This window comes from Corvus cornix, chromosome 1A (assembly GCF_000738735.6).
Source record: "Corvus cornix cornix isolate S_Up_H32 chromosome 1A, ASM73873v5, whole genome shotgun sequence".
In the NCBI taxonomy this organism is placed as follows: domain Eukaryota; kingdom Metazoa; phylum Chordata; class Aves; order Passeriformes; family Corvidae; genus Corvus; species Corvus cornix.
The window spans coordinates 6,081,014-6,105,984 of record NC_047057.1 but is presented as its reverse complement, the minus strand read 5'-3'; the positions used below and the strand labels follow the sequence as shown (position 1 = coordinate 6,105,984).

The following is a 24,971-nucleotide window of genomic DNA, read 5'->3' as shown; positions in this document are numbered from 1 at the left end:
TTTCTCTCTTTGTTTGCCAGTCATAATAGGACACTGGGCTCTGAGATCTCTGACCAAGTTTACAATAGCAAGAATATTTTTTCTATTTCAGCTCTTGTTTATTTTTTGCACACCTCTCAGTTGCATGATGAAAATCAATTGCATCAGTTTCACTCAATTTATAATTCTGTATTTTTGGTATAACACTGTTAGGTTTGCTGTAAATATGGATTTAAAGATAATGTTGAACCTCTCTGTACCTTTTTTATAAAATACAAAATTGGACCTGTAGGATATTTCTTTTTTTCTCGATAACGGTGCTTTTTATTTTTTCTTGTAGTAGCTTTATAAAAATTCTATTCCATCTGGTTTGGCAGTATAAGAACTGTGGAGATTTCCACAGTGGTAGGATTTTACTCTTTCATCACTTTGCCTGCAGCCTTGGGAATCTGGCCAAGAGGCCACCAAATGACCAGATCTTCAGCTCTCTACCTGTGCCATATGGAAGGCAGCATTTCCAAGTGCCTGCCACATCTGAGATTCAGTTCAAAGTACACGATTATTTTTCTGCGATCATTTTGTGTGAAATTCATTAAGACATCATGTATAGAATGTTTCTTTGGGACAGGCTTTTATATGTAGTAACAATGACATTACTGTGGTATTTATGCAGCCAAATGACTTCTGAATGATGAACTCATGAAACACTTTATTCTCACAACCCTACGTTTGGCCATTAAAATTCTTTTTAATCAGTCAGTAATTTCATATATTTTGATTATAATTCTCTCCAGTCTCCTTTTCTTCATTCTGGTGGCAAGTTTCAAAAAGGTGGTGTCTTTTTATTTCAGTCTTTACAGAAAAATACTGCACTGCTAACCATGTGGATAAACTTCCTGGTCCTAGGGACTGGGTCCAGATTCTTCAGGATCAAATCAAACTTGCAAGAAGACGATTAAAAAGAGGCTCAGGTATGTATAAAAATATGAGGAACAACATGTGAGTGTAAGATTAAAAGCTTAGAGCCTTTGTATCCACAGAAGTTTTTCCTGTTGACTGCAGAGTTGTACTTGTTCATGCTGTGAAAATTAGAACTCAACACTTTAGCAGGTTTCTGTGGGTTTGGAATGGTAGAAGGTTTAGGAGCTGTCTCTACAGACAAGTTAAGTTGGAGTCTTTCTCAAATGTTGTCTCCTTTCCTTTAGCATCCAAACTCTTCTTCCCAGAAGTCCTTAAATTAGCTGATCCATCCAGGGCTGCAGGTAGAAGTTTTTTAATTCTGTGTTATTTGGTCTGACAAGCCACTCACTGTACTGTTAAGACATAACCCAACTGACCTTTCCCTCTATACTATGTGTGTCTGGAAGAATAGATGAGTCTTCTCACATTCCTTGTGAAAGAATCAGGAAAAAAAAAATCAAAACAGAAACCAAAGAAAACCCAACCACCCATCCTGGTTGTACCAGCAAGGATCTGCAAACCGTGGGAGGCAGCTTGCCAGCAGTGACAGGTAATCTAGGCAGGGTTTTGCAGTAAAGCTGCAAAGCTTGGGCTGGGATAACCTAGATGCTTGAGACCAGCTTGCAGCTCAGTGCTGAGCTTTCACCCCAACAGCATGCGGCTCGTGAGCTCTCAGCTCCAGCCATGAACATGCAGCCTGGAAATCCCCAGTAGGATTCTTGGAAAAGCAATGTTACTGTTTAAGAGACATGTAATTACCTTGTAAACCATAACTAGTCTCCTTCCCATCTTCATCCCTCCAGTACTACTAGGGCCTTTCTCCATACGAGGCTTCACTTCCTTGTTCTCATCCTGCAGTTTTCTTAAGGCTCTCTCGGGGTTGTATTTCTTGCCTGTCTTTCCCTGCACACATCTGACACTGTTGTCTGAGCCACATCATGTGTGCCACCTCCTTAAACAACGCTTTTGCTGTTAACTGTATTTAGCTGCCTGCCTTTTCACCTCTTCCCTTCTGCCCATCACCACAATTAAGTGCCTGTTAACATTCATGGGATGGGAAACCTGATGGCTCCACAGGGGATCCACACGCTCACCCCGTGGTCCCTGGTGGTGAGCGAGACCTCAGGAAATGTCCTCTCCATCTCCCTGTCTCGCAGAGCCAACCTTTTCTGTCCAAAGCTGCATCTCTGAAACACACGCTTATGCTGGCATCTGAAATCATTCTCCACGACATTATTAATGCCAGGAGGGAAAAACATCAGATGAGGAAAATGAGAAACACCCAGAGACAGAAATAACACTGGGGGAGGAAAAAAGTGCAGATTATTCGGTAGCATAAGCTTCCCAGGGTAGAGAAACAAACCAGCACTGGCCTTAAAAAGGGTTTCTTGTGTGTGTTGGGGGAGGGAGGACAGAGGGATACAAGATAATCTTGTTAAAGGCAGTGTCAGATTACTGGTGTTGTACAACAGGATTGCTTTCTGCCCCTTCCAAGGCTGCCTGTCAGCCTCCCCAGGACAGGAGGGTGGAAGTGGGATGTCAGGCTACAGTAAAGTGGAGGGTGCAGTGCAGGCTGTGGGGAGCAGAGGGTCCTTGGGTTGACTGCAGAAGATCCCTCAGGAGAGAGGATTGACCTAATTTTGTTTTGATTTTTATTTTCTTTCATCGTTTTTTATTTGCTTTTCTTCATGCCCCTGCAGGATATTAATTAAAATGACGATGACATTCAGCTTTTGCTTTTCAAATGGGGCCACCTCTATCTCTGGTCCTTGCTCAGGATGGGAGAATCTAAGCAGAGGATATTGTATTTAAGCTAGCAAGACTATGAAGGAAAATAAGTGAAGCTGAGTAGTGTGCCAGAATCAGATAGGCTCCCCTGTCTGTGCTGCCTAGGGAAGGTAACTTGTTCACATGTATGTGGATGCAGTGAGCAGCAGTGTACCTAGCAACCCCTCAAGTTTATTTGTTGAAAAAAATCCTGCACAATACCTAGATTTGTAAAAAAGCTCTCTTTTGTGCTGTTTACTGGCCAGTCCCTGAAGTGCCCCAGTTTCTCTCTGATGTGGCCACAGGCGGACATGCTGTTTTCAGTGTGTCAGGAGTAGCTGAACACACCACTGTGGCCACTTGCACCTTTCCATCCACTGCCATCTTCTCTGGTGGCTGTAACTAGCCCAACCTGACCTCGCACTGAATCAAAGAGGTTTCCCAGGCCTTTGTGAGAGCAAAACAGTAGATGGGAGCGGAGAGGCAGGAGCAGAGAGCTGGTTGCAGTATAGCCTTCAGGATGTTGAAATAAGGTTTGTTAGTAATTTTATGCTACAACTGTGAGCTTCTGATGTAAGGAATCTAGAGCTGACCAAGCAACAGATCCATGTATTCCCATATTTTGTGTCCAGCAATGGGTGTTAGCAGATGCTTGGGGAGGTCTGTAGGACCAAGGGAAGGATGTTGTGGTGTGTGGTAGCATAGTCTCTCAGCCCTCAGCAGCTTTATCCCAATATAGAACTGGTGATGTTGGAATTATGCACAATTTATCAATTCATTGTGAAACCATACCAAAATCATGTGTAATTTACAGGGACCAAAACAGGAGGGGAGGGCAGACATGGAGGGAGAAGCTCTTCCAGGACTTCATGTTATAAAACTTGGCTTTTAAGTATCTTAAAACTATGGGACTTGCAGCCACTGAGATGTGGGATTCATCACTCTTCTGGCGGAGCTCTTGAGCTCTTCCAGTCTGCCTGTGGCCAGTGGAGCAGAAGCAGAAGTGTCCTATATCCATGTTCCTAGGTCATTCTCTTTCAGTTTTGTCTCCACTTGCTCACTGGAACATGCCAGCTGAGCTTGTGGGGATAGAGTAAGGTGCCCAAAGAACAAATCTGAGCCAGCATTAGTCTAACTTCACCCAAAACTTTCTGAGCCAATGTGTCTCCCTGCTGCTTGATCACATTATTTATCTACATCAGTTCCTGGTTTGTCATAATGCACAGGCTGTATATGGAGAAAGCTTAAGATGATCCATTTATTTCAGAGGTCACAAGACAACTTTTTAGTCAGCACTGTGTTGGGCTAAATTTTAACAGCAGAAGTATTTAAGAGGAGGGGTGGGCTTCTCATCCTGCTTGCCTTCCCCCAAGCCATTCAGTACATCCTCTGATGAGTTTTTCATTTCAAATCAGACAGTAAGACACTGCATTCATGAGCAGCCCTCTCCACTTTATCCTGTGAAACATTATTTCAGTCTGAAAACATAAATCCTGCTCTATCTTTCAATTACATTAATAATTTCAGAGAATTCTATCAAACAATTGGGGTGGATCTGCTTTTTGTAGCCCCTTCTATAGAGTGTAGTCCCATGAGTATTTCCAAATTAAATAAAATTATCATCACTGGATCATAGATGCTGCCCAGCTTCAACCTTATTTATCATGTTTGACTCATCTCCTAGAATTAGGGACTGAAAAAGCTCCTTATTTCAAAAGCTAATCAAAAAAACCACTTTAAAATTCTGCTTTCTAGAAAATAGCTCCCCCGTGTAGATTTTGAAAAGTTGTTATCCTAAGCCAAATAAAAATTCGTTTATGTTCTGAATCAATGAGAATATTTTTCATGGCTGGGAATATTCTATTTATTTATTTATTTATTTAGCTTCAGCTTTTTCTTAGTTCTTTTAGATTATTGCTTGAGATCTGAGACTTGGATAAGGTTTTTTTTATTTGTTAGATCTGAGAATAAAGCTGCCACTGCCATTAAATTTTTATTGGCCTTGTTCAGTCTTTTCAAAATTTCACAAGTTAGCTGTCACAAAGGGGAGAAGAGACTACGAGGTTAATGTTACAAACAGATGTTATAATTAAAATTAAAGAGTATGATAATATTCTTCAGCCTTGACTACTGGTCCCATGTCATGCCAAGAACAGAGCATAGTGGAGCACAGCTTCATAATGCCAGGTCTGTCTTCTCCCAGAAGAGAAGCTAAACCGTTTTAGTGGATGGGATGGGATGCAAAGTTGCCCGGAAAGGGAAGAAGTCAAAGGAAATGGATGTGCATAGGTTTCCTCTCTTAAGGCAGCGTGAATTACAATGCAAATTGCCTCATAATTTACGGTGCCGGACTTGCCCCAGCGTGGTCTCTTCACCCTGCAAAAGAGACCATGAGCAGGTGTCTGGTGGCCTTGCCAGTGGCAGCACAGAGGGACACAGTCAGCCATTATCACAGCGATCTTAAAGCGGGTAAAATCAGAGGGAGCTGACTGGCTGTTCCTGTCACCTCTGTGCAGACACTGCATTCGAGCCTTTTGATTACTAAACTCTCCATCCATTAATAAGCAGCAGGTCAGGGTTCACACATCTCCCACAGTAAGTTCTTCCTCCCTTTTTATGTTTTGAAGAGCCCATGAGCCATTATTCCATAGCGGCTGTCCATGGGAAAGCTGATGCTGTGGGGTAATATGTAATAACAGTAATATGTAAATTACCACAGGGTAGGATTCCTGGGGCTGTCCTGTGCAGGGCCAGGAGCTGGACTTGGATGATCCTTGTGGATCCCTTCCAGCTCAGGATATTCTGTGATTCTGTTCTAACACTGCCACAGTACGCAGGCTAGGAGCTGTTCATGCCAAGTGATTACTTTGTGCACAACCTGGAACCTTTGGACTGCCTGATTCCTTAAAGGAAAATACAGCAATTTTGGAAAACATGCTGAAAATGTTCAGGCAGGACTCATTTAAATAACTTGCATGCCATGATGTTTCATCCTTGAATTGTTGCTTAAAATTACATTACTTTGTTGCATTGTAAAATAGTGGGGAAGAAGGAAAAAAATTGCTTATTTTTTTCCTGGAAGTATGCCTTTTCTCCCAAGTCCTTGCTCAAACTGCTGCTTCCATCGTTTTGTGTGAGGTTTTTTTCTTCTTTCTGGTTTTCTTCATCCTCCTGATTCCCTGGTTTGTGCTTTTGACTACATGCTACAAGAGACTGGGTTGATTTTTGCTTAGCAAAAAACACACAGGGCCAGGAAGGATGTGGAATGAAGTCCAGCATGTGGTACAGTGGGTTTGCAGCCAGTATTTTAGATATATTAAAATAGTAACTGCTGTATTCAACTTCCCAGCCCTGAGCATGTGTGTACTTCTGTCCAAGGAGCAAAGCAGCAAGTGTACACTTAACAGACAGACCTGTACCTGAGAAGCTACACAATTTGGGGGGAATCTAAGGAAATGACTACCAGGATTGTTTTGCAAGAGTTGCTGCACTCTATCTAAGCAAAGGACAGAGAAGAGGCTCTGAGTTCCCACAGTAGGCTCTCTTCCTGCTTGCCTTGTCTTGCAAGCTGGCTCAAGACAAAGTGAGGTTTGGCTGGCAGTCTGTGGGGTGCGGTTGTCGAAGGCAAACCTTCCTTCCTTCTTGGAATGACATGTGAGAGGCTGGTGGTTTATATCCATGTTAGGAGGTCGAGGTGTTTATCATTCCCCTGTATTGTACTTCACCTGGAGCTGCAGTTACACATCCAGTTTCATAAAACAAATCCTGGCAGCTGCTGAGAAGAGTGAGTAGCTCTCTGGGCATCTGCTGTGCTCCCACTCCCTTTCTGGCACTGCCACAGGCATTCCTGTGGCCATGTTGTCAGTTTTTAACTGGATCTGATCTTGGTGACTGTATAAACATTTGTGCTGGCATGAGAAATGAGCCTGGAACAAAGAGAGCTGAACCTCATCTATCAGTCCTTCTGCCAGATTAAAACTGCCAGGTAACTTCTGGTTCTGCAGAGATGGAGACTCAAGTCCTTATCTTCTCAAAGTTCCTTGCTTACATTTGTTTCTGTGTTACTGCCTTCCTCTGGGTTCACTGTTAGCCAGGTGTAAGAAGAGCAGTTAGGTAGAAAGATGACCACATCTCTGGAGCTACTTTAGGAGTTGCTGCAGAGATTTCTATAAAAGCTGTCACTACAGTGGGCAGCCTGTTGGCACCACCCCTGATATTCATAGAGGGAAGGCTCTCTAGTCCATTGCCAACACTCAGATCTGGCTTCCCCCATTTTCATAGCTTGGGTCCTTCTACCCAAGGGGCCAGATGCAGCTTTATCTCTTGTATACAGAGTTGCTGTGCCACAGAATCACCTGGTGCAGGTAGTTCTTCACAGCATTACTAGAAGTTGGCCTCAGACTGACACTCCCAATTTTTTAAGCCATGTGTATCCCATTGGCTGAGTCTCAGCTTATCATTGCACCATGGTGTCTCCTCCCTTGCACATCCAGTCCTTCCATCACTGAGAGTCTGGTCCAGATTCAAACCAGCCTAGCTGACCTCTCCCACTTAGTGAGCCACTTGTCCCTTCCAAAATTCAGGGTTTTCACAGTGAGCTGTACCAAGCACTGGATTTGTTTCTGCTCAGGGTGCCACCTTCTCACAGAAAGCAGAAAAAGGCACCGAGTCACTTGCAGTCTGTGCTGCAAACTTGTCAGAGCTCTGCATTTAAACCAGGAAAGAAGCCTGGTACCAGGGTTTTTTGTTTGTTTATGTTTTCTTTGGTTGAGTTAATTTTGCAGAACCTAGCTAAAAACTAACCTGACATCCAGGCATGTGGGAGGCACAGCAGTCTCTTGGTCCAGGGATGGATAGACGAGGGTTGATGGATTACATGAGAAAACTAATGTAGATTAGGAGCTGGATTGGACATTATCATCATGAGGGCAACAACTCAACATCCTCATGATGAAGGTGATCAGGACAGTTAGCTTAGTTCCAAGTGGGAAGTGAACTGAGTTGCTTAGTGCATCTGCAGCCTTGGTTTTGACGCCTGTGGATATTGTGGAGTGCATGGATGTGAGTAGATATATATCCACCACACTGACCTTGTACAATGTAGTTCGTAGGACAAGGGGTGACCATTTTAAACTAAAAGACCATTGATTTAGATTAGATATAAGGAAGAATTTTTTACAGCAAGGGTGGTGAAACACTGGCACAGGCTGCTCAGAGAGATGGTGGATGCCCCATGCCTGGAATTATTCAAGGTCAGGGCTCTGAGCAACCTGATCTAGTTGAAGCTCCCTCCCTGCTGATTTCAGGAGGGTTGGACTGGGTGACCTTTAAGGTCCCTTCCAACCCAAACTATTCTATGATTCAGTGATAATGGGCTTGTCCTGTATGACCACACCTCATTTGCTGAAGTGCCTTCAAATATCTCATTGCACTTCAAAGGCTTTAAATATCATGCTGCAGTGACAAAAGACAAAGGTAATAGGATTTTGAGTAGGGCTTGTGTAGGTTAGACACTGATTTCCTGTTACACACCTTTGATTTACTCAGGGTTCACATGCACATTCTAGGTACTACAGCCTAACAAGTCCCTGCACATCTGCTGAATGAGACAAGCTATGCCTGTGCATTCCCTTGGCCTCTGGCAAATACAAAATGAACAAATTAGGCTTTTAGCCTCCCTTCACCGTGGGCCAAATTAAGTCAAATGCTCTTGCATAAACTGTGGGTTGAAAGCACGTGTGCATATACATGGTAATTGCCAGCGTGGTCACATGCTTTTTTAATTACACTGGGCACCAACCTGCATCTTTGAAGACACTTTGCCCTAGTAAATCTGTCCCCTGCAAAATGAGCTTGCCTGTGGTCACAGGAAGTTTGGGTGCACAAATGGGAGTGTTCCTTTCCCTGCAGGCATCAGATGACTGTCGGAGGGTAGAGTTCCAGCCTGCAAGGCTATTCCTCCAAGACTTTTCTTGTGACTTTATCAGATGATCACAAACTCCTTTTATCATACAGATATCCTGAAACCCTAAAAAGAGCAAGTGTTACTCCATCCCGTTGCTGGCACAATTGCTTCTTAATACCCAACTCCCACTTCTGAGTTTGCATTTTTATTGTATGACCTTTTCCTCCAAGCAGTGAGTTTTTAACTGAGCACTTGTAAATTGCAGCTGAGGAAAGTAGATAGAAAATGCAAAATCACTTTACAGTCTGTAGCTTTTTAATTGCATTCCCGTATTCAGTAAAAGTAATGAGATTTCTTGTTTATATTTGTAATCAGCAGAGGCAACTGACTGTGATGAGAAGCCGGACATTTCTCTACTACAAACAGGTAAAATGCATTAAAATTTTTATCAGTCTCCCATATGTGTTTTTGTTTATTTATGGCACAGAAGCACTTTTCAATAATCCTGACTTGCCATGTACAGCTGGGTAATTGCACACAGGACTCTGCTATCTAAAGTTTTGAATGGTCTGTGTTAAAAAACAAATGCATCACAATCTTACAAATTTTCCCTCAATTTCATATTCATAAAACGTCAAGGTCCATGGGAGCAGCTAAGCTAATAACGCCCATAAGTTACACTTATGCCAGATAGGGACTTGTGCTTATCCCTGATATTTCTGGGAGTATTTTTTATCTCTTAACAGAGTTATTGGTAGGGACAAACACAATAATTTGTAGTGTCACATCTATTGAGTTGTCTGAGGTATTAGCAATAATATCTTGGGCTCAGAGAAGGATTGTAGACATATTTACATGCTAGTTAAGTGCTAGTTTACTTATTCTTGAAGTGCAGCCACCCTGCCTTAAAAGCCTGACAGTTGCTATACAGCAGCTAGTCTGTGCAGCTGTGTAGACTGGGAAATAACATTTTTCCACACTGTTGAATTTGACGTTGAAATCACCAGTCTCACCAGACTGAGACTGAAATTTGAAGCACCCTCCCATTAAGAGTTGGTCCATCAGCAGGTGCCGTGATGGTAGGAGCTGAGCTGCCATCCTCTGAAAATCCAGTGGGCCCAGAGTCTGGGGAGATGGTCATTTCCCTGTATTTCAGAGTCTATAATGTCACTGAGATGCTGCTTCTTATCCCCAAAGCCAAATCAAAAGGAGGGAACATCTTGGGCAGACAAGTAATGTCATTGATTATAGTGCAGTTTTGTATTATTTCATTTAACAGCAAAGGGTGGCTGGAGATCAGCAGTGCCATTGCTGTGAAGAGCAGGACAGGGCTGGTACTGGGCTTCTGAGCACATCACACGGTACCTGACAGCTGTGGGGAGGATGGGAGACTACTGGTGACCATCACAGCATCTGTCTCCTGTGCCAGGACTCCCTAATCTCTCTTGCATAAGGGCTGGAGAAGGAGCTTTCACACCCCGCTGCTGTGTGCTGGAGCAGCAGCTGCCAGCCGTGGAGCACTGTCGGAGCACGTGCAGTTACTAAGGAGTAGGACCAGCAGAGCAGGAGGGAGGACAAGCAGCTATAGTCTGGTTCTGGCATGGACCCAAGGGGGGCTGGGAGCACGCGCTGCCTGGGAGCCGCTGTCCTGCTTTCCTGGCCAGCCGCTGAATAATATTTCAGGGTACGGCTGTGATGAAAGATGCAGGAAGCTCTGCATTGAAAGGTCCCTTCCAAGTGACATCCTGTTGGTTTCCTTTATCAGGGAGGAAAGCAATTCCACTGCAAGAGGACCCTAATAAAGGTTGTTAATGTGATGTCGTGTTATCTTTTCATTGCTCTGGTAATCACATTAAGGAGCAGAATTAACAGTTCGCTGTAAGTTTTTTGGAGCACAGTTTCTGTAGTCTCTACTCAGGTTGTACATCAGGGATGGAAATGAGTGTGTTGAGATGGTTGTGGTAGAGAAGGCAACTCCCTTTCCACTCCACTGCAGATCACCATTGTGGTCTGCTTGCTTGTACACCTTTGAGCATCCATGCATGCAGCTTTTGAGCTGAAATGCTTGTGTGTGATGTGTACTGCTCCACACTATCTGTGGAAGGATGCCTAAATAAACCACGCTGCAGTTTGCATTGGGGGGAGGTGATGCTCACAGGCTGTGAGCCAAGAGTTTGACTCACACCCATTATTATATGTGTGCCAGTGCCTCCTTATAGGACATATCTGTGTAATATCATACTGTTGTTGGAAGCAGATTATTTAAAGTGATACACAGACAGTATAATGACAGTAATTATGAGATAGAGACAAAATATAGATGCTTTCTATCAAGGAATGTAGCAAAAGAGGTGGAATGTGACATTTACAGGGGTCTTTCCCTGTTTTAGTACAGCTGGTTTTACAAAGGGGTGTTACTGACAGATTCTTTAAAGAGAGTCTGCGTGTAATTTATTCAGCTGTCTTCTCTGTGTAGCTTGAAAAATCTTTGGGGAAAAGTCTCTCTGACTGTGTGTTTGTACAGTGCCTCATGCAATGGGCCTTGGTTGCAGATGACAGCTAATATCAGGTAAATCATGGCCTCAGGTATTAGGAAAAATTTCTTCCCCAAAAGTGTTGTCAAGCACTGGGACAGGCTGCCCAGGGAAGTGGTGGAGTCACCGTCCTGGGAGGTATTTGAAAGATGTGTAGGTGTGGTACTTGGGGATATGGTTATTGGTGCAGGATCTTAAGTATCTTTTCCAACCTGAATGATCCTGTAATTCTGTGATCAGTGGTTAACCTGGTGCTTTGGTATAATAAAACCAGAGTGAATTGGGTTGCTTGAGGGAATCTTGCAGGCAACTGCATGGGGAGAAAAGACAGGGTTCAGGAGCTATGCATGAACAGTTGCTCTCTTGATCTTCAATAACTGAACAAACTCTAAAGCAAAAGCGCCCAGAGAGAATTACTTGAATCAGTGGTGAGCATTGGTGCCAAAAACCAAGGGAAAACTCAGATGCCTTTAATCTGCCTTTCCAGCTCTGTCAGTCCTGCCTGAGACACCGATGACATTATGAACAAGATCTGGGTATATGTGGACTAGCGATGCTGAAATGCCTCAGTCTGGATCACAGCCTCTGGCTGACACTTCCTTTGGGACACCTCAGTCAGAGGTGTGGTTGCTCTCAGCTCTCTCCATCATTGGTGGGAAGAGAGTTGCTTCCAGAGGGAAGGCCAGGTCAGCTGCAGTCATGTTTGGAGGTGTCTCTCCTTTGGTGCCAGCAGGACCAGGCTCTGAGTGCAGTCAATTGCTGCCAGTACCCACAGCCAGGTCTGAACCAGCTCCCACTGTGCCCACAACTAACGAAGTCCTGGGCTTTGAGGAGAGCAGGGGATGTTTTGTTTTCAGAAACCTCTTTTGGAACTCAAAAGCCTGGTTAAAAAATGAAGCTAGTACATCCTCATAAATCTATGGATGACATTTTTCCCAATTATATTTTAGCACTCCTGAGCAGAAATTATGCTCCTGTGTTAAAATCACCCTCTACACTAAGAGGGCCTTGGCTTTAAAGGCTCTTGATTGAAGGGTGTTTAAAGTAAATTGGAAGAACTGTGGCAGTTAAACTTGCTGGGAACTTTGGTGCATTGACAGATAAATCTCAAGAAAATACTAGAAGAACTTTCTCTAACAAATGTTATCAAAGCTCTGGTCTTGGAGAGCTCCAGTTTTTGCACCTACCCAAAGCTGCAGGCTGTGTCCAGACCTGAGCTGAGACAGATCAGACAGCTCGGGGGTAATTATCGTGGGCTCAGTGGAAAGGCTAATTAGTTTCTTGGTGATACAGGATACCTGGAGGGTGTGAGATAGATCTTTATCGGGATGAGGATGTGGCAGCTTTTAGAGTCTTTCTATGTACATTGGTATTGTGAAAAGGCTCATCTTATTTCAGTGTACAATTTACACAAGGTGTCAGGATTTTGTGGTTTAAAAGAAAAACAAAAGGAAGGCATAACCCATAAGTTCTGCATGTGGGAACAAATGTAAGCCAGCTGCAACACCCTTTTTTGAATCCTCATATTGAAAATTGGATTGGAAAGATGTAGGCAGATATAGGACCATGAGGTAGCACTCCTTACTCCTGCTTTGGACCACAGCCATGCTGAGAATTTGTGTAGTTTCTCCACGCTGGGGTTAATTTCAAGATGAGAAAGAATTTTGATATCCCTAACGGAAGCTGAAACACTAACATCCCAATCCTCAGGTCTAGGGGTGATACAGCTTTGTGAAAAGATGAGAGCAATCTCTTGGTAAAGAAATAGATGATAAGAAAACAGCAACAATCCAATTCTATATAGGTTGTCTCCTTTTCTCTTGAAATACAATATCAAGAAAACGAAACTTGAAAAAAAAAAAAAAAAAACACCTTTCCCGAAACCTTAAATATAAATCCTTTATTGTAATATAAATCTTTATCCTTTCAATGCATGATTGTATGTCTTCCCTTTTCATTGAGGTGTATTTGCCTCTCAGGCTGACTGATGTATGTCTTCTGTTTGCCCTGTGTTCTTAGCGCTCTTGTCATAATTCTTCTGTCCATCTTTTCATTGTTCTGTTTAGAAAAAGCACATTCTTAAAGTGCTTTAAAAAAGAATGGATATAATCATACTGTGCACCTTTTATGGGGGGGGCGAGGAGGGGGTGTATATATATTTTTTCTCCTATATACATTTAGACTGCTGTGGAGTGGTGGGGGTTTTTACCAAATAAGATCCTAAAGTATGTACACAAGGTTTAAAATTCATGGGGTGCTTTTTTCACTTCTTCAGAACCGTAACTTCAAAGGGGTGAGCGTCGCAGTGCAGTTTGTGCTGAAGACTAATGCAGCGCTTTACACTGAAGTGGGCTGCACTCTATGTTGTGTGAAAAACTTGGCTGGCAAATTTTGTATTCAAAAAAATCTATTTAATTTGCTTTTCTTTAGCCAATTGAGCTCTGCCTCTAAATGGAATTCAGCAGCGCTGCCTGTGTGCACACCAGCAGTTCAGCCCCATCACTAATTAAAGTTAAAATTCAAATACATAATTTCCATAATTCTAAAATACTAAATTTTTTGTTGCAAATTACTGATATCATAAATTCTTACATTTTTTTAACTGATTCCTTCAAACTCTTTCTCCTTTCAGGTAACCTTTTCGACACCACAACAGACCATCTGATAGATGCAAACCCAGATTTTTCAGTTTGAATTTCACATCCTGCATCAGTGTTATTAGCGGATAGAAACATCCTCTCCTTTGAGTAATGTTCCCGCAAGCTCAGCACGAGAACTTCAGTGCACCACAAGACATGGGCATCCGTACGGTTTTTCTTACAAGTCTATGTTGTTTCCACACATTTTCCATGTAACCTCAAGTAATGAAACCACCAGATCGCTTCACTGCTCTTCATCTTAATTAAGGATGATTTCCCTCCGCATCCAATGCGTTACCGAATTAGCGGGTATCCACTCTGAGGTCATTCTCTTGCCTATGTTTCTCCTCCTTGACTGTATTTTTCCACATGATTGTATGCTTGCCAGCAGTATTTCATCTTAAATCACGCAGAAGTGGTGACTTCCTGTCCCCAGGGACCAGGGTGGCCTCTCTCTCCACCATGAACTGTGGGGGCTTGATGAATATCCGATTTGGTGAAGCTCTTTGCTTCTGCAAACCCACTTTTCCTTTCCTGGCTGCTGTGGTACCAATGACCAGTCGCACACAGCTCTGATTAAAAAGTCCTTACTGGATTTAGGAGGAAACAAAGCAGGATTTCTCTCAGCAGTTTCCTAGTTATAGCGAGGAGAAGCTAGTCCTCAAACAATTTACCTTATGTGGCCCTAGTGGAATGGCTCTTGAGCATATTTGTAGTGCAGATTGCTGGAGGTGGTCATTTTCCTCTCACTGTAGCCCCCAGCTTGTTCTGCCACCTCAATCTCAAAATGTATTAATTTTCTAATATCCAAGAAGAGGGTCTGCTCACTGTGATTTTTCAACCACTGTCCTTGGCAACAATACTCACCTATTTAAAAAAAAAAAGTCACCTTTCAACTGGCACTGTATTGATATCTCAGCAGTTAAGACTAGTGAATCAATCGAGAAATTGCACTACCCTCTTAGACACTGAAAGGGTCAGTCCTTTCAGGTCAGGGCTAAGGTAAAACTGTGTGCAGCCCTCCCTGAAAACCTTCACTTCTGCACCTTTCATCAGCACTAAATTCACTTTAAAAATGTTGCGAAGAAATCTTGAAGGTCTTACCTGCAACACCTATCGATCACCAGGCAGTTTGAGCACGTTTCCTGCAATTCAAGGGAGAGCTTGCTAGAGCCTTTGCCACTGTGTTTCCTTTCCTTGTGTGTACCTTATCTTAGGTACTTTATTTTTTTTTTTTGGAAACTATTTGGCCTTTGAGTGTCTCAACAGAAGTGCTATTACAGAGTGGGATGGTTTTCAAAATACTCAACACCTCTTTTTTTAACAATCCTAAAGCCTGTTTCTCAGGTGTCACGGAATACCCACAAATAACACTGAAGCCAACATGAACGGTTTGTTCTCTTGGCGCCTGAGAAACCAGGCTCCCAGCCCTTCCCTACCCACCTTCCATGGACTTTTAGGAATGACCATGATCTCTCTGAAACTGTGGAATAGATTGAATGTGCACTGCAAACCTTAAATTTTAAGTCTTTCCTTCCTTCATGGCTTGGAGTTGCCTGCATTGGGCAGGGGGCACCGGTCCGTTGTGTTGTAACCCTTCAGCAATGAAATCTGCATTTTGTAAATTTGGAAGATTGCGTTTGTGTTTACTTACTGTGACTACTGTTCAGACTTTCTTCAGAAATCTTTTTATAGGGTTTATTAGAGAGAAGAAAAAAAAAATCATTCCATATTTAGGTAAAAATGTCTCAATCTTCTGTATATATGTTTTATTAATATGTAAATATTTAGATATTTTTAAATTACTATGTTCTTAATAAAGCGACAAGGGACTAGTTGTGAAATGGTGTATAACATTGTGTCGTGTTACCGATCTCTGGGAAATCCTCTTTGTCAGTTCAGAAAAGAAAACCTACAATAAATAACTTTAATTGCATGTGCGTTCCTGTGTTCTGTGCTGGATTCCCATATTTTAGAGGAATTACCTTGCAACCAGTGGGCTACACATAGGAGAGCCCTAAAGTTACCACCACAATACTATTTTTCCAGCTGGCTCAGCCAGAAACCACACTGCCTTGCCAATCACAACAACATCTATATCCAATCGCGTAATAACTCTTGAGTATTAAGTACTGATATGCTTGAAGTCTAATTTTAATTGAATTAGGTGCCTTTATAATCTGCACTTAAAAGGTTAAGCTCTGCTTCTATGGAAACAACACACAGGAAGGACAAACCAATACTCATAGTTTGGAGTAGCTGCAAAGAAATATGCTTGGTAATTCATTATCACACCCTCATCAAATGTGCAGCCTTAGAAGATACTTCCTGCAAAAACATGTTCCTGGTAATCTTCCATCAATTCCAAGGAGCCAGTGAAGTGAAGTGAAGCAGCGGCTCACCACACCTTCTTGGCTTTATACAAGGAGCACTATGGAGACACTGCTGGTAAGAAGTCCCAACAAGAGCTTCCTTCACATTTCAGTGGCTGCCCGGACCAGCTGAAGCCTGGTGCACATCCTGCATCCGTGTGGCGTGACGGGGCCAGTGCAGGCCCTCCCCTCTGGGTAGTGCTGAGAGAGCATCTTGGTCACAGATTGCAAAATGGTTTAGGTTAGAAGGGATGTTTAAAATGGGCAGGGACATCTTGCACAAGATGAGGTTGGCCAAAGCCCTGTCCAAACTGGTCTTGAACACTTCCAGGGATGGAGCATCCACAGCTTCTCTGGGCAACCTGTTACAGAGCCTCACCAACCTCATTGTAAATATTTTTTTCTTAATATCTAATGTAAATCTACCCTCTTTTAGTTTAAAACTGTTGCCCCTTGTCCTGTCCCTACAACCTCTAGTAAAAAGTCCTCTTTGTCTTTCTTACAAGCCCCCTTTAAGTACTGAAAAGCTGCTCTAAGGTCTCCTTTTCTCTGGGCTGAGCCCTGCCAGCTCCCTCAGCTGCTCCTCAGACTTGTGCTCCAGACCCTTCCCCAGCTCAGTTGTCCTTCTCTGGACACCCTCCAGCACCTCAATGTCTTTGCTGTAGTGGAGAGCTCAGAAGTGTCACCAGGACTCAAGGTGTGGCCTCACCAGTGCCAAGTTCAGGGGGACAATCACTGCCCTGGTCCTGCTGGTCACACTATTGCTGATGCAGGCCAGGATGTTAAAGCGTGGCTTTGTTTGGCTTGGGTTTTTTTAAACAGGAAGCAGGTTAATACACTGTTGCTTGTAACATTTAAGTGGAGCACCTTAAATTGTGTTTAAGGCGCAATTATGAGCAAGAAATGTTCCTGTGTGCTGCGATCTGCAAGGCACTAAATCTCATCTGTGCTGCAGAGCCACCAGCACGTGCTGCTGCCAGGCTGCCGGGTGACCTGTTGGAACAGCTTTGGGATGGAGCAGGTGACACAGCCAGCACCCAGACCTGAGCTCCAGCCACGCTCATGCTTCCTTGCTGGCCCATTCTGCCAGTGCATCCCTCTGTCCTGTGTACAGGACACTGGAGATTAATACTTTGGGTGAAAAAAATCCTTCTGAAGCTGAAGAGGGGAAAGGATATCCTCCTGGTAACATGAAAGGAAACTAGAGCCTGGGCTTTATAAAAAATGCATTAATTGCGAGACAAGAAGAAAGTCATCTCAAGTGCCTGTGACATGCTGGTTTAGAAACGGCTGGGTGAGTCTTTCAGGGGAAACACATTCTGTCACATCAGAGTGGTTTGGGGATGGGTGGTCCTGATGCAGCCACCCCTCCTCTAGAGAAACCTTCTCCCCAAAAAGCCTACCCTCTGCTGAGGCCTCGCTGGGAAGCGCATCTCTGCTGGGGAAGGGAGGGGGCACAGTCCTAGGGAAAAACACCCATGGGGCCACATCCTCCTAGAGAAACTGATGCAGCCAGTGTTTTGCAAGACTTTTCAAAAATAACCCCCTTGTGCATGTTTTCCCCCAAATCTAAAGCAGCAAGATGCCTTGTAGGAGGTGCTGAGATATCTCTTCTCCCTCCACTGGCTCTCCCACTGCTTGAGCATCCCCACAGCTGGGCTGGGGTGAGCACCTTCACCCCTTCCCACCACACTGTCATCACAGAGAGGCACGAGAGGGGTTTGTACAAGTAGGTCAGGTATGATTTCTCATCCGCCGACTGCTAATAAAAGCCGCCGATGTGAAACGTATAACATTATGTGTATAAATAATTTAGCTCCAGTGTGTAAACATCAATTCTGGGTTTTAAAAAAGACTGAAATAATTTCATCTGCTTTTTCTCCACCGTCCATGCATATGTCGTTATGCCCAGCTGCTAACAGGGGCAGAAAATAGCTAATAGTGGGGGAATTTGGAAATGGGGGGAGCATACCCCTTGTGTTTCAGCACTGGCTCCTTCCTCCACCCAGGTCCTCAGAGGTGTAGAGGAATCCAACATAACTTCATGTTAAAGTGTTCACAACACCACAGTTGCCCCTGAAGCTACCAACCAGCATGGGGTGAAGGGCTTCATCCAGCTCTGCACAGCAAGAGCCGTCACAGGTGGGAGAACCATGGTGGCCCATGGGTCCTGCTGGAGCCCAGCCACAGGGGAGCTTGGGGTGGCAACCATCACCATTGCCAGGGATGTCTCCTGGTCGTGTCCATCACCAGCACACTCACGAGAAATGTCTTTTTCAGGTGATGCCTGGACAGGTTGGGGTGGATGGAAAAAGCCAGCCCACATACTTCTGCCATCCACTGACCCTCAGGTGGCCTGGAGGACCTTTCCTTCCCCAGGATGGTTCAGCAAATTATATGGACTGCATGTGCACTTCAGCAAGGGAAATCAGTCCAGGAGATTTTAAAAAAACCTCACTGGCAGCAATGCTCCCACACCACAGGATCCCTGCTCCGCTTTTGCCCCACGCCCAGCACTGCCCTGGAGACATCAGGTGAAATGGGTGTGGGCTGGGGAGGGATGAGGGGGACATTTGCATGTCAGGACAGTGTGAGCCCATGCCAGCTCCACAACGAGTCACCGGGAAGTTAGCGGGGATGGATCTGGACTGGAACCAGCATGTGGCTATTGCCATTACTGCAGCTTAGAGAAAGCAAAGATTAATGTAATCATTTAATCCCAAGAGATTTCAGGATTCACCAACTGTATCTCATGTCTCCATTCATCACGGCACAGGGGATGTGTGTAAACTGCTCTGGTCTTAGCTGGGCCTCTGCTCCCTCCTGATTTCCCTTTCCCTGAGCTCCTGCACAGGCACTCAGAGCCCAGCTCTCCCTGCTGCTGCATCCCTGCCTCCTGACGCAGCTGTGGTGGGCCCTGCCTCACTTTTTGGCTGGTAAGAATGCTGACATCATCCACCCTTTGTTTTCTTGACTTTTTCTGGTGATGGCTCAGACCTCAAAGCTGAACCTCCACCTCCTTGGCCTGATGCTGGCAGCACCAGTGGGATATCTGCTTCCTGCATCTCCATGTGCCCTGGACTGATGCTGTGAGGAGAGCCAAGACTGGGCTGGACACCCTGCAGGGAATGGGGTTTGCCTCAGGGTTAGAAGCCACCTTTGCCTGCATAAAATTTGCACAACCACCACAACAGAACAGCATCAGTGACACCCAATGACTCGCTGTGGATTTGTCCTTCCTGTCCCTCTGGTCCCGGGTACCACATGTGATCTGACACCATGTAGTCCCATCCTGCTTGGAGGTCCTGCTGCCCTCACTCCTTCACCGGGGACTAAAACACAGACAGAGGCTCCTGAGCAGCCCATGGCCACCCTGAAAAACCAGGTGCTGCTGCCAGCCCCCAAGGAATGGCAGTGGATGTGCTGCATCTCACAGAGATGGAGTCAAGGGTGCTGCTGCAAGACCTCCATCTCCTGGATCCTCTGCTTGTCAGGGCATCGTGTTCCCAGTTTCATCACCTGGACAGCAGAGAGTGCCAAACCCCAGTGCATTAACACAGATGTTACATTTAACATGCGTTACAAATGAGCTCCCACGTGGCTCCTTTGCTGCCTTTCACTGAGCATGATGCACCATCCCCCACCTCTCATTTAAAGTCCTTTTGGGGAGGCCTTGGAGCATTGGAGATTTCTGCCTTATGCAGGCCCCCAGCATCCACCCCAGTGGGACGGTGTCCCTGGGGATTGCTGTGACTCAGATGCCAGACCTTGCACTTGGCCTTGTTGAACCTTGTGAGGACCCACTCCTCAAGCCTGTGCAAGTCCCTCTGGATGGCTTCCCTTCCCTCCAGCACATCAGCTGCACCACTCAGCCTGGTGTCATCTGCAAACCTGCTGAGGGTGCTCTAGAAACCACTATCTGTGTTGCTGATGACAATATTAAATGATTTTGGTACGAGTCCTTAAGGAACACCACCCTTTACTGGTTTCCATGTGGACATGAAATGTTTGACCGAACCCTTTGGAAATGGCCATCCAGCCAATTCCTTTTCCACCTATAAGAGCCCCTCCATCAAATTCATATCTCTCCATCTAGAGGCCAAAGTGATGGGGAATGACTGTATCAAAAGCCCCATGGAAGCCCTGAATGCTGTGGTTTGTAGGTCATACAGCATCTAACGCCATTTGAAGAGTAATCAGGTGGAAGCCTGTCTCACCCAGATTTTATCCCTGTCACAGAGTCAGGGATAAAATCCATTGTAGCCCCTCCATGCTGGATCTGGGGTGCTGCGGGGCAGAGACTGCTTCTCCTGACCTGGCAAATCAGGTGCTGTAGATGCACACAGGATGCTGGCACAGCAACACTCCCAAGAGGCTCTGACCCAGCAAAATCCAACCTTGGCACGCAGAGCCAGGGCTCAGGGGCTCCATGTCCGGGCGTGCAAACCCTCTCTGCTTCGTGCTGCAGGTTTCAGTCGTTGAAACCGTGAAGCAGAACACTGCTGGGCCGACCTTGAGCAGCTCTCCCATCTTCTCCGTCCTCCGAGGAGGAGGGGGGGTGGAGGGGGGTGAACCCACCCACCCCACGCACAAACCACTTTGCTTTGGTGGGCCACAGACCCCTCTGTGAGTGCCAAGGTTAATGCACAGCAGAGGTGCCCTCCCAGAGAGGGTTCGCTGCTGAACCCCAGATCTCTTCCTCCAGAAACAAATTGCTCTTCAACTATTGCCATCTTGTGGCGCCTGTGACCCGTTACTTGTTCCTTTTATCTGCTAATGGTGTTGGTGAGAATCAGCAGTGTACACAGGCAATTTTAAAATGAAATGTAAATTAATCAGAAATGCCTACGGAGGAGCCATTAGCATAAATCCAATCAAAGGGCTTTGTTTAACTTGTTAAAAATGACTAAATATTTAGTGAATGTGGGTGGGTGAGGTGATTCTTGCTCACACTAGGGAAGTTTTAGAAGCAAAACTAATGCTGATATTTTAAATGGCTGAACTTAAAAGCAATTTTCTACCCCGAACTCTGCCTCCTCAGTCTATAACTCACTGGAATATCGTCCCCTGTTCAATATCACCTCTAAAATATTATGACAGAACATGCTGAGTTGGAAGGGACCCACAAGGATGATCAAGTCCTGCTCCTGGTCCTGCACAGGACACCCCAAGAGTCACACCTTCTGCCTGAGGGCATTGTCCAAATGCTTCTTGAACTCTGTCAGGCTCAGTGCTGTGACCACTGCACTGGGGAGCTGTTCCAGTGCCCAACCACCCTGTGGGTGAAAAACCTTTTTCTAATATCCAACCTAAACCTCCCCTGACAGAACTTCAGGCCATTCCCTCAGGTCCTGTAACTGGGCACTAGACAGATCAGTGTCTGCCCCTCCTCTTCCCCTCATGAGGATGTTGAAGACCACAATGAGGTCTCTCCTCAGTCTCCTCCAGGCTGAACAAACCAAGTGACTTCAGCCACTCCCCATAAGGCTTCCTCCTCCAGACCCTTCTTGTGGCACTCCTTTGCACACTCTCTAATAGCTTAGTATCTTTCTCATATTGTGGTGCCCAAAACTGCACACAGTATTTGCTTCTAGGAGCAGTCAACTCACTCAAGGAGGTATTTGGACTCTTGTGAGCATTGCAGGCATCTCCTGGCAGTGGGAATTCCCTTGGAGCAAATCCTCCCCATCCCAGTCATGCCAACGGTGCCCCCCCGGGTGGGATGCTGAGGGTGCAATGCAAGATGGCATCACCAGCAGTGCCAGATCACCCTGACCACCTGTGCTGTGCACCACAAAGATCACCCTGGGGATGGTAGACTCAACAGCAAGGAGGTATTTTTTACAATGAGAGTGATGAAACACTAGAAGAGGTTGCCCAGAGAGGTGGTACATGCCCCATCCCTGGAAATATTCAAGGTCAGGTTTGTTGGGGCTCTGAACAACCTGATTTAGTTGAAGATGTCCCTGTTCATGGCAGGGGGATTGGAACCAGGTGACGTCTAAAGGCTCCTTCCAAAACAAACCATTCTGCAATTCTATGAACGAGAAACATTCCAGTGCCTATAGGTTTTGTCCAAACTGGTAAGAATGGGAGGGGTTCACTGCTCTGTCCCCAGTGGGATCTGCTGAGTGTCAGAAGGTGCACGTGAAGCCAATGTTTGGTGGCAGTTTCAGTGGCACAAGTGGACGTGCCACAGCTCCTTGTATTCCTCTGCTGCAGTCCACCCATCCTGCCTCCACTCCTCATGCTCCCACATTCACAGCAGCTTTTGCAGAGCCACCCTGATCAAACCAGCCCTAAAGTGGAGAAACTCCTTTTTATGGAGCCCACATCTATTCCTTGACTCATCAGTCACATATCTACACTCTAGATACATGGATAGTGCTAAGAATATTGGTCATAGCAAGGTGTGGCTCTGCAGCTTGGATTAAATCAAAAACTGAGTTAAAAACAACGCTCAGACTTGGCTCTGATGTGACTCCTTGGGCTCCACAGGCATCACTCAAGCTGGCATCAGACAGGGCTTGGGGCAATGCTTTGCATTTGGGAAGAGCAGCTATTTCCTGCTGCTTTGCTCTCTGGAATGGAGTTGCATCGGGCGAGTGTTAATTGCCTTTCTGAAAATCAAAGCAGCCGGCACGGGGGCTCTTTGCTGGTCTTTGCTTCCCCCAGGCGCTGCCCATCAGCCGCTTTGCCTTCCCGTCTGCACAGGGGAGTACTTCACCTGGAGGGATGTCTCTCCCCAGGGATCCCCAGGCCGCTCCCAGCATTTGCCCCTTTCCACAGCCTTATCCCGTTGTCCAAGCGTGAGGTCCTGCAAAGGCACAAATCCTGGGAAAACACACTCAAAACTGGCTGCAGGGAGGGAAGGAGGAGCAGTGGAATGCAGGGAATGGGAAAGAAATGGAGAAATGGAAAGAATTAATGTGTGATTGTTGCTCTCCCTGAGTGTTTTGGTGTTTTTTTTCTTTTAAATGCTGGGGGGAAAAGCCCTTTAGGAAAGCACCTAAAGCACCGTTACAGCACTTCCCCCTACTGCCAGGTGCACCTGCTGAGTGCAGGGTTGCATTTGGGGGTACGGAGATGTGTGGAACCCTGACAGCCTCCTCCATCCACCCCCCACATCCCAGCCAGTCCCACCAGAGGGGTCTCACCTCCTGGCAGCTTTAAGGATCCATCATTCCAGTGAAACAGCCTTTGCATCTCTTGGTGCATGTAAATCAGGGGCTTTCCAGGAGTTTCTTGAGGGAGCCACTGCCTGTGCCAGCAATCCTTACTCTCTCTACTAGCTGGACTGGGTGCAGGAGAGATGTTTCAGTGCCTCCTCTGCTGTGAGACTGTTATGGCAACGCACTCACATCCAACCCTTCAAGGAGATCAAACCACCCAACCCCTGCTTAGGGGCTTGGGTTTGGTTTAGTTTTACTTTTCCAACGGGGAAAACACACCATTGCACAGTGGTTATTCCTGAGGAGATGAGAGGTGGCATTGGGCACACCTGATCTCTTCCAGGGCACCTCACCTGCAGCCGTGAGAGCGCTTTGCTGATGTTACACCTGTTTCCCATATAAACCACTTTTCCCCATTTGCTCAAGTTTTAAGTGCCTGGTTGGCACAATTCCTGGTGGGATTCAGCTCTGTTTTGACAGACAACAGCTCGGGTGCATTTAGCGGATCCTAATTACATATTCATCTAATGGATACTGCTGGGGCAGGAGAAGGAGAAGGGGCAGGCACAGACCTAGAGGGCTGGCTGCATGTCACCCTAGGGAGGGAATAGGGAAACTGGGAGCAACAGTGTCCCTCACTCCCATGGCCCTGGTTTCCAGCAGGCAGAACAGGCAGGTTTGCAGAGGTCATTTTGCTCCTTGGAACAGCCGCCTGTTTTCCCTGGGAGCTGTTTGTTTCTCTGCTTGTGCATCCAACCAGCTTCAGTTCAGCATCAACAAGTGCCTGACATCACAAAAAACTGTGGATACCCCATCCCTGGAAGTGTTCAAGGCCAGGTTGGCTGTGAGCAACCTGAAATATTGAAAGCTGTCCCTGTCTTTGCCGGGGGGATGAACTTTTAAGGTCCTTTCCAACTCAAACCAGTCTGTGATTCTACAACTGTATGGTTTAAACAGCACATTCACCCTCTGCTGTGCTTTGGCAGCAGGACATTTCCCCCATGGATCCACCTAAACCCCCACTCATCAGTACCAACCCCCCCAGCTACTGCATAGGGCTGGCAGCAGCGTAAAGCAGGAAAATCCTGGATGGAGAATAAGACAGAAGACTCCTTGCCAGAGAAATTATCCGAAGCAGGTGGTTCCAGCTCGGAGGAACTCAATTTATATTCCCAAATGACATGCCGGGAGCTGCTCACAGCTCCATCAACAAGCACAGCACAGGCGAGGCAGATGTTTTGGCGAGTGCCAGCAGCTGGAATAGGATTGCTGGCTCAGCTCGGCTGCACCCATCACTCCAGACAGCAATTTGGGAAGTCAGTATTCGGGGCTCATCCCAAGGGAGCCTGTATTGGGCGGCTGCAGGTCTGGCTGGCGGGATCACACGGCTTGCTCTGAAACAAAGCAAGGTAGCAGAGTGTGGAGCTGGGCAGGAGGAGAGACTCCCGGATTATTTATAGGCTCCAGCCTTGGGAAAAATCTTGGCACAGAAAAGCACAAGCTGTGCTTGGGGCCAAAGTCCATGGTGGTGATGATGGGGTTGTGCCCCCGCCATCCACACTGCAGGAGCAGCTCTGCCCAGGGCACGTCCCTGCCAAAGGAAGCAAATATTTGGAGATGTCCAGGCTCAGTGTGGTGGGATG

General features: G+C 45.8%; 1 protein-coding gene across 6 annotated transcripts in view; it reads left to right on the top strand.

Moving 5' to 3' along the window:
• The window catches only part of BEND7 (BEN domain containing 7), a 46,478-nt gene extending 30,758 nt beyond the window's left edge, over window positions 1-15,720 (top strand). For 2 of the 6 annotated variants that reach the window (XM_019290901.2, XM_019290896.2), the window contains 5 exons: window positions 831-950; window positions 1,185-1,241; window positions 1,352-1,489; window positions 8,987-9,037; window positions 13,778-15,720. In XM_019290901.2, coding sequence (XP_019146446.1) covers window positions 831-950; window positions 1,185-1,241; window positions 1,352-1,489; window positions 8,987-9,037; window positions 13,778-13,839 — 428 coding nt within the window. In that variant the 3' untranslated portion in view covers window positions 13,840-15,720. Of the gene's footprint in view, window positions 1-830; window positions 951-1,184; window positions 1,242-1,351; window positions 1,490-8,986; window positions 9,038-9,890; window positions 10,475-13,777 lie in introns of those variants that run through there. The other 4 variants (XM_019290897.3, XM_010407771.3, XM_019290898.3 and 1 more) reach the window with 4 other exon arrangements.
• Window positions 15,721-24,971: the final 9,251 nt, after the last annotated feature.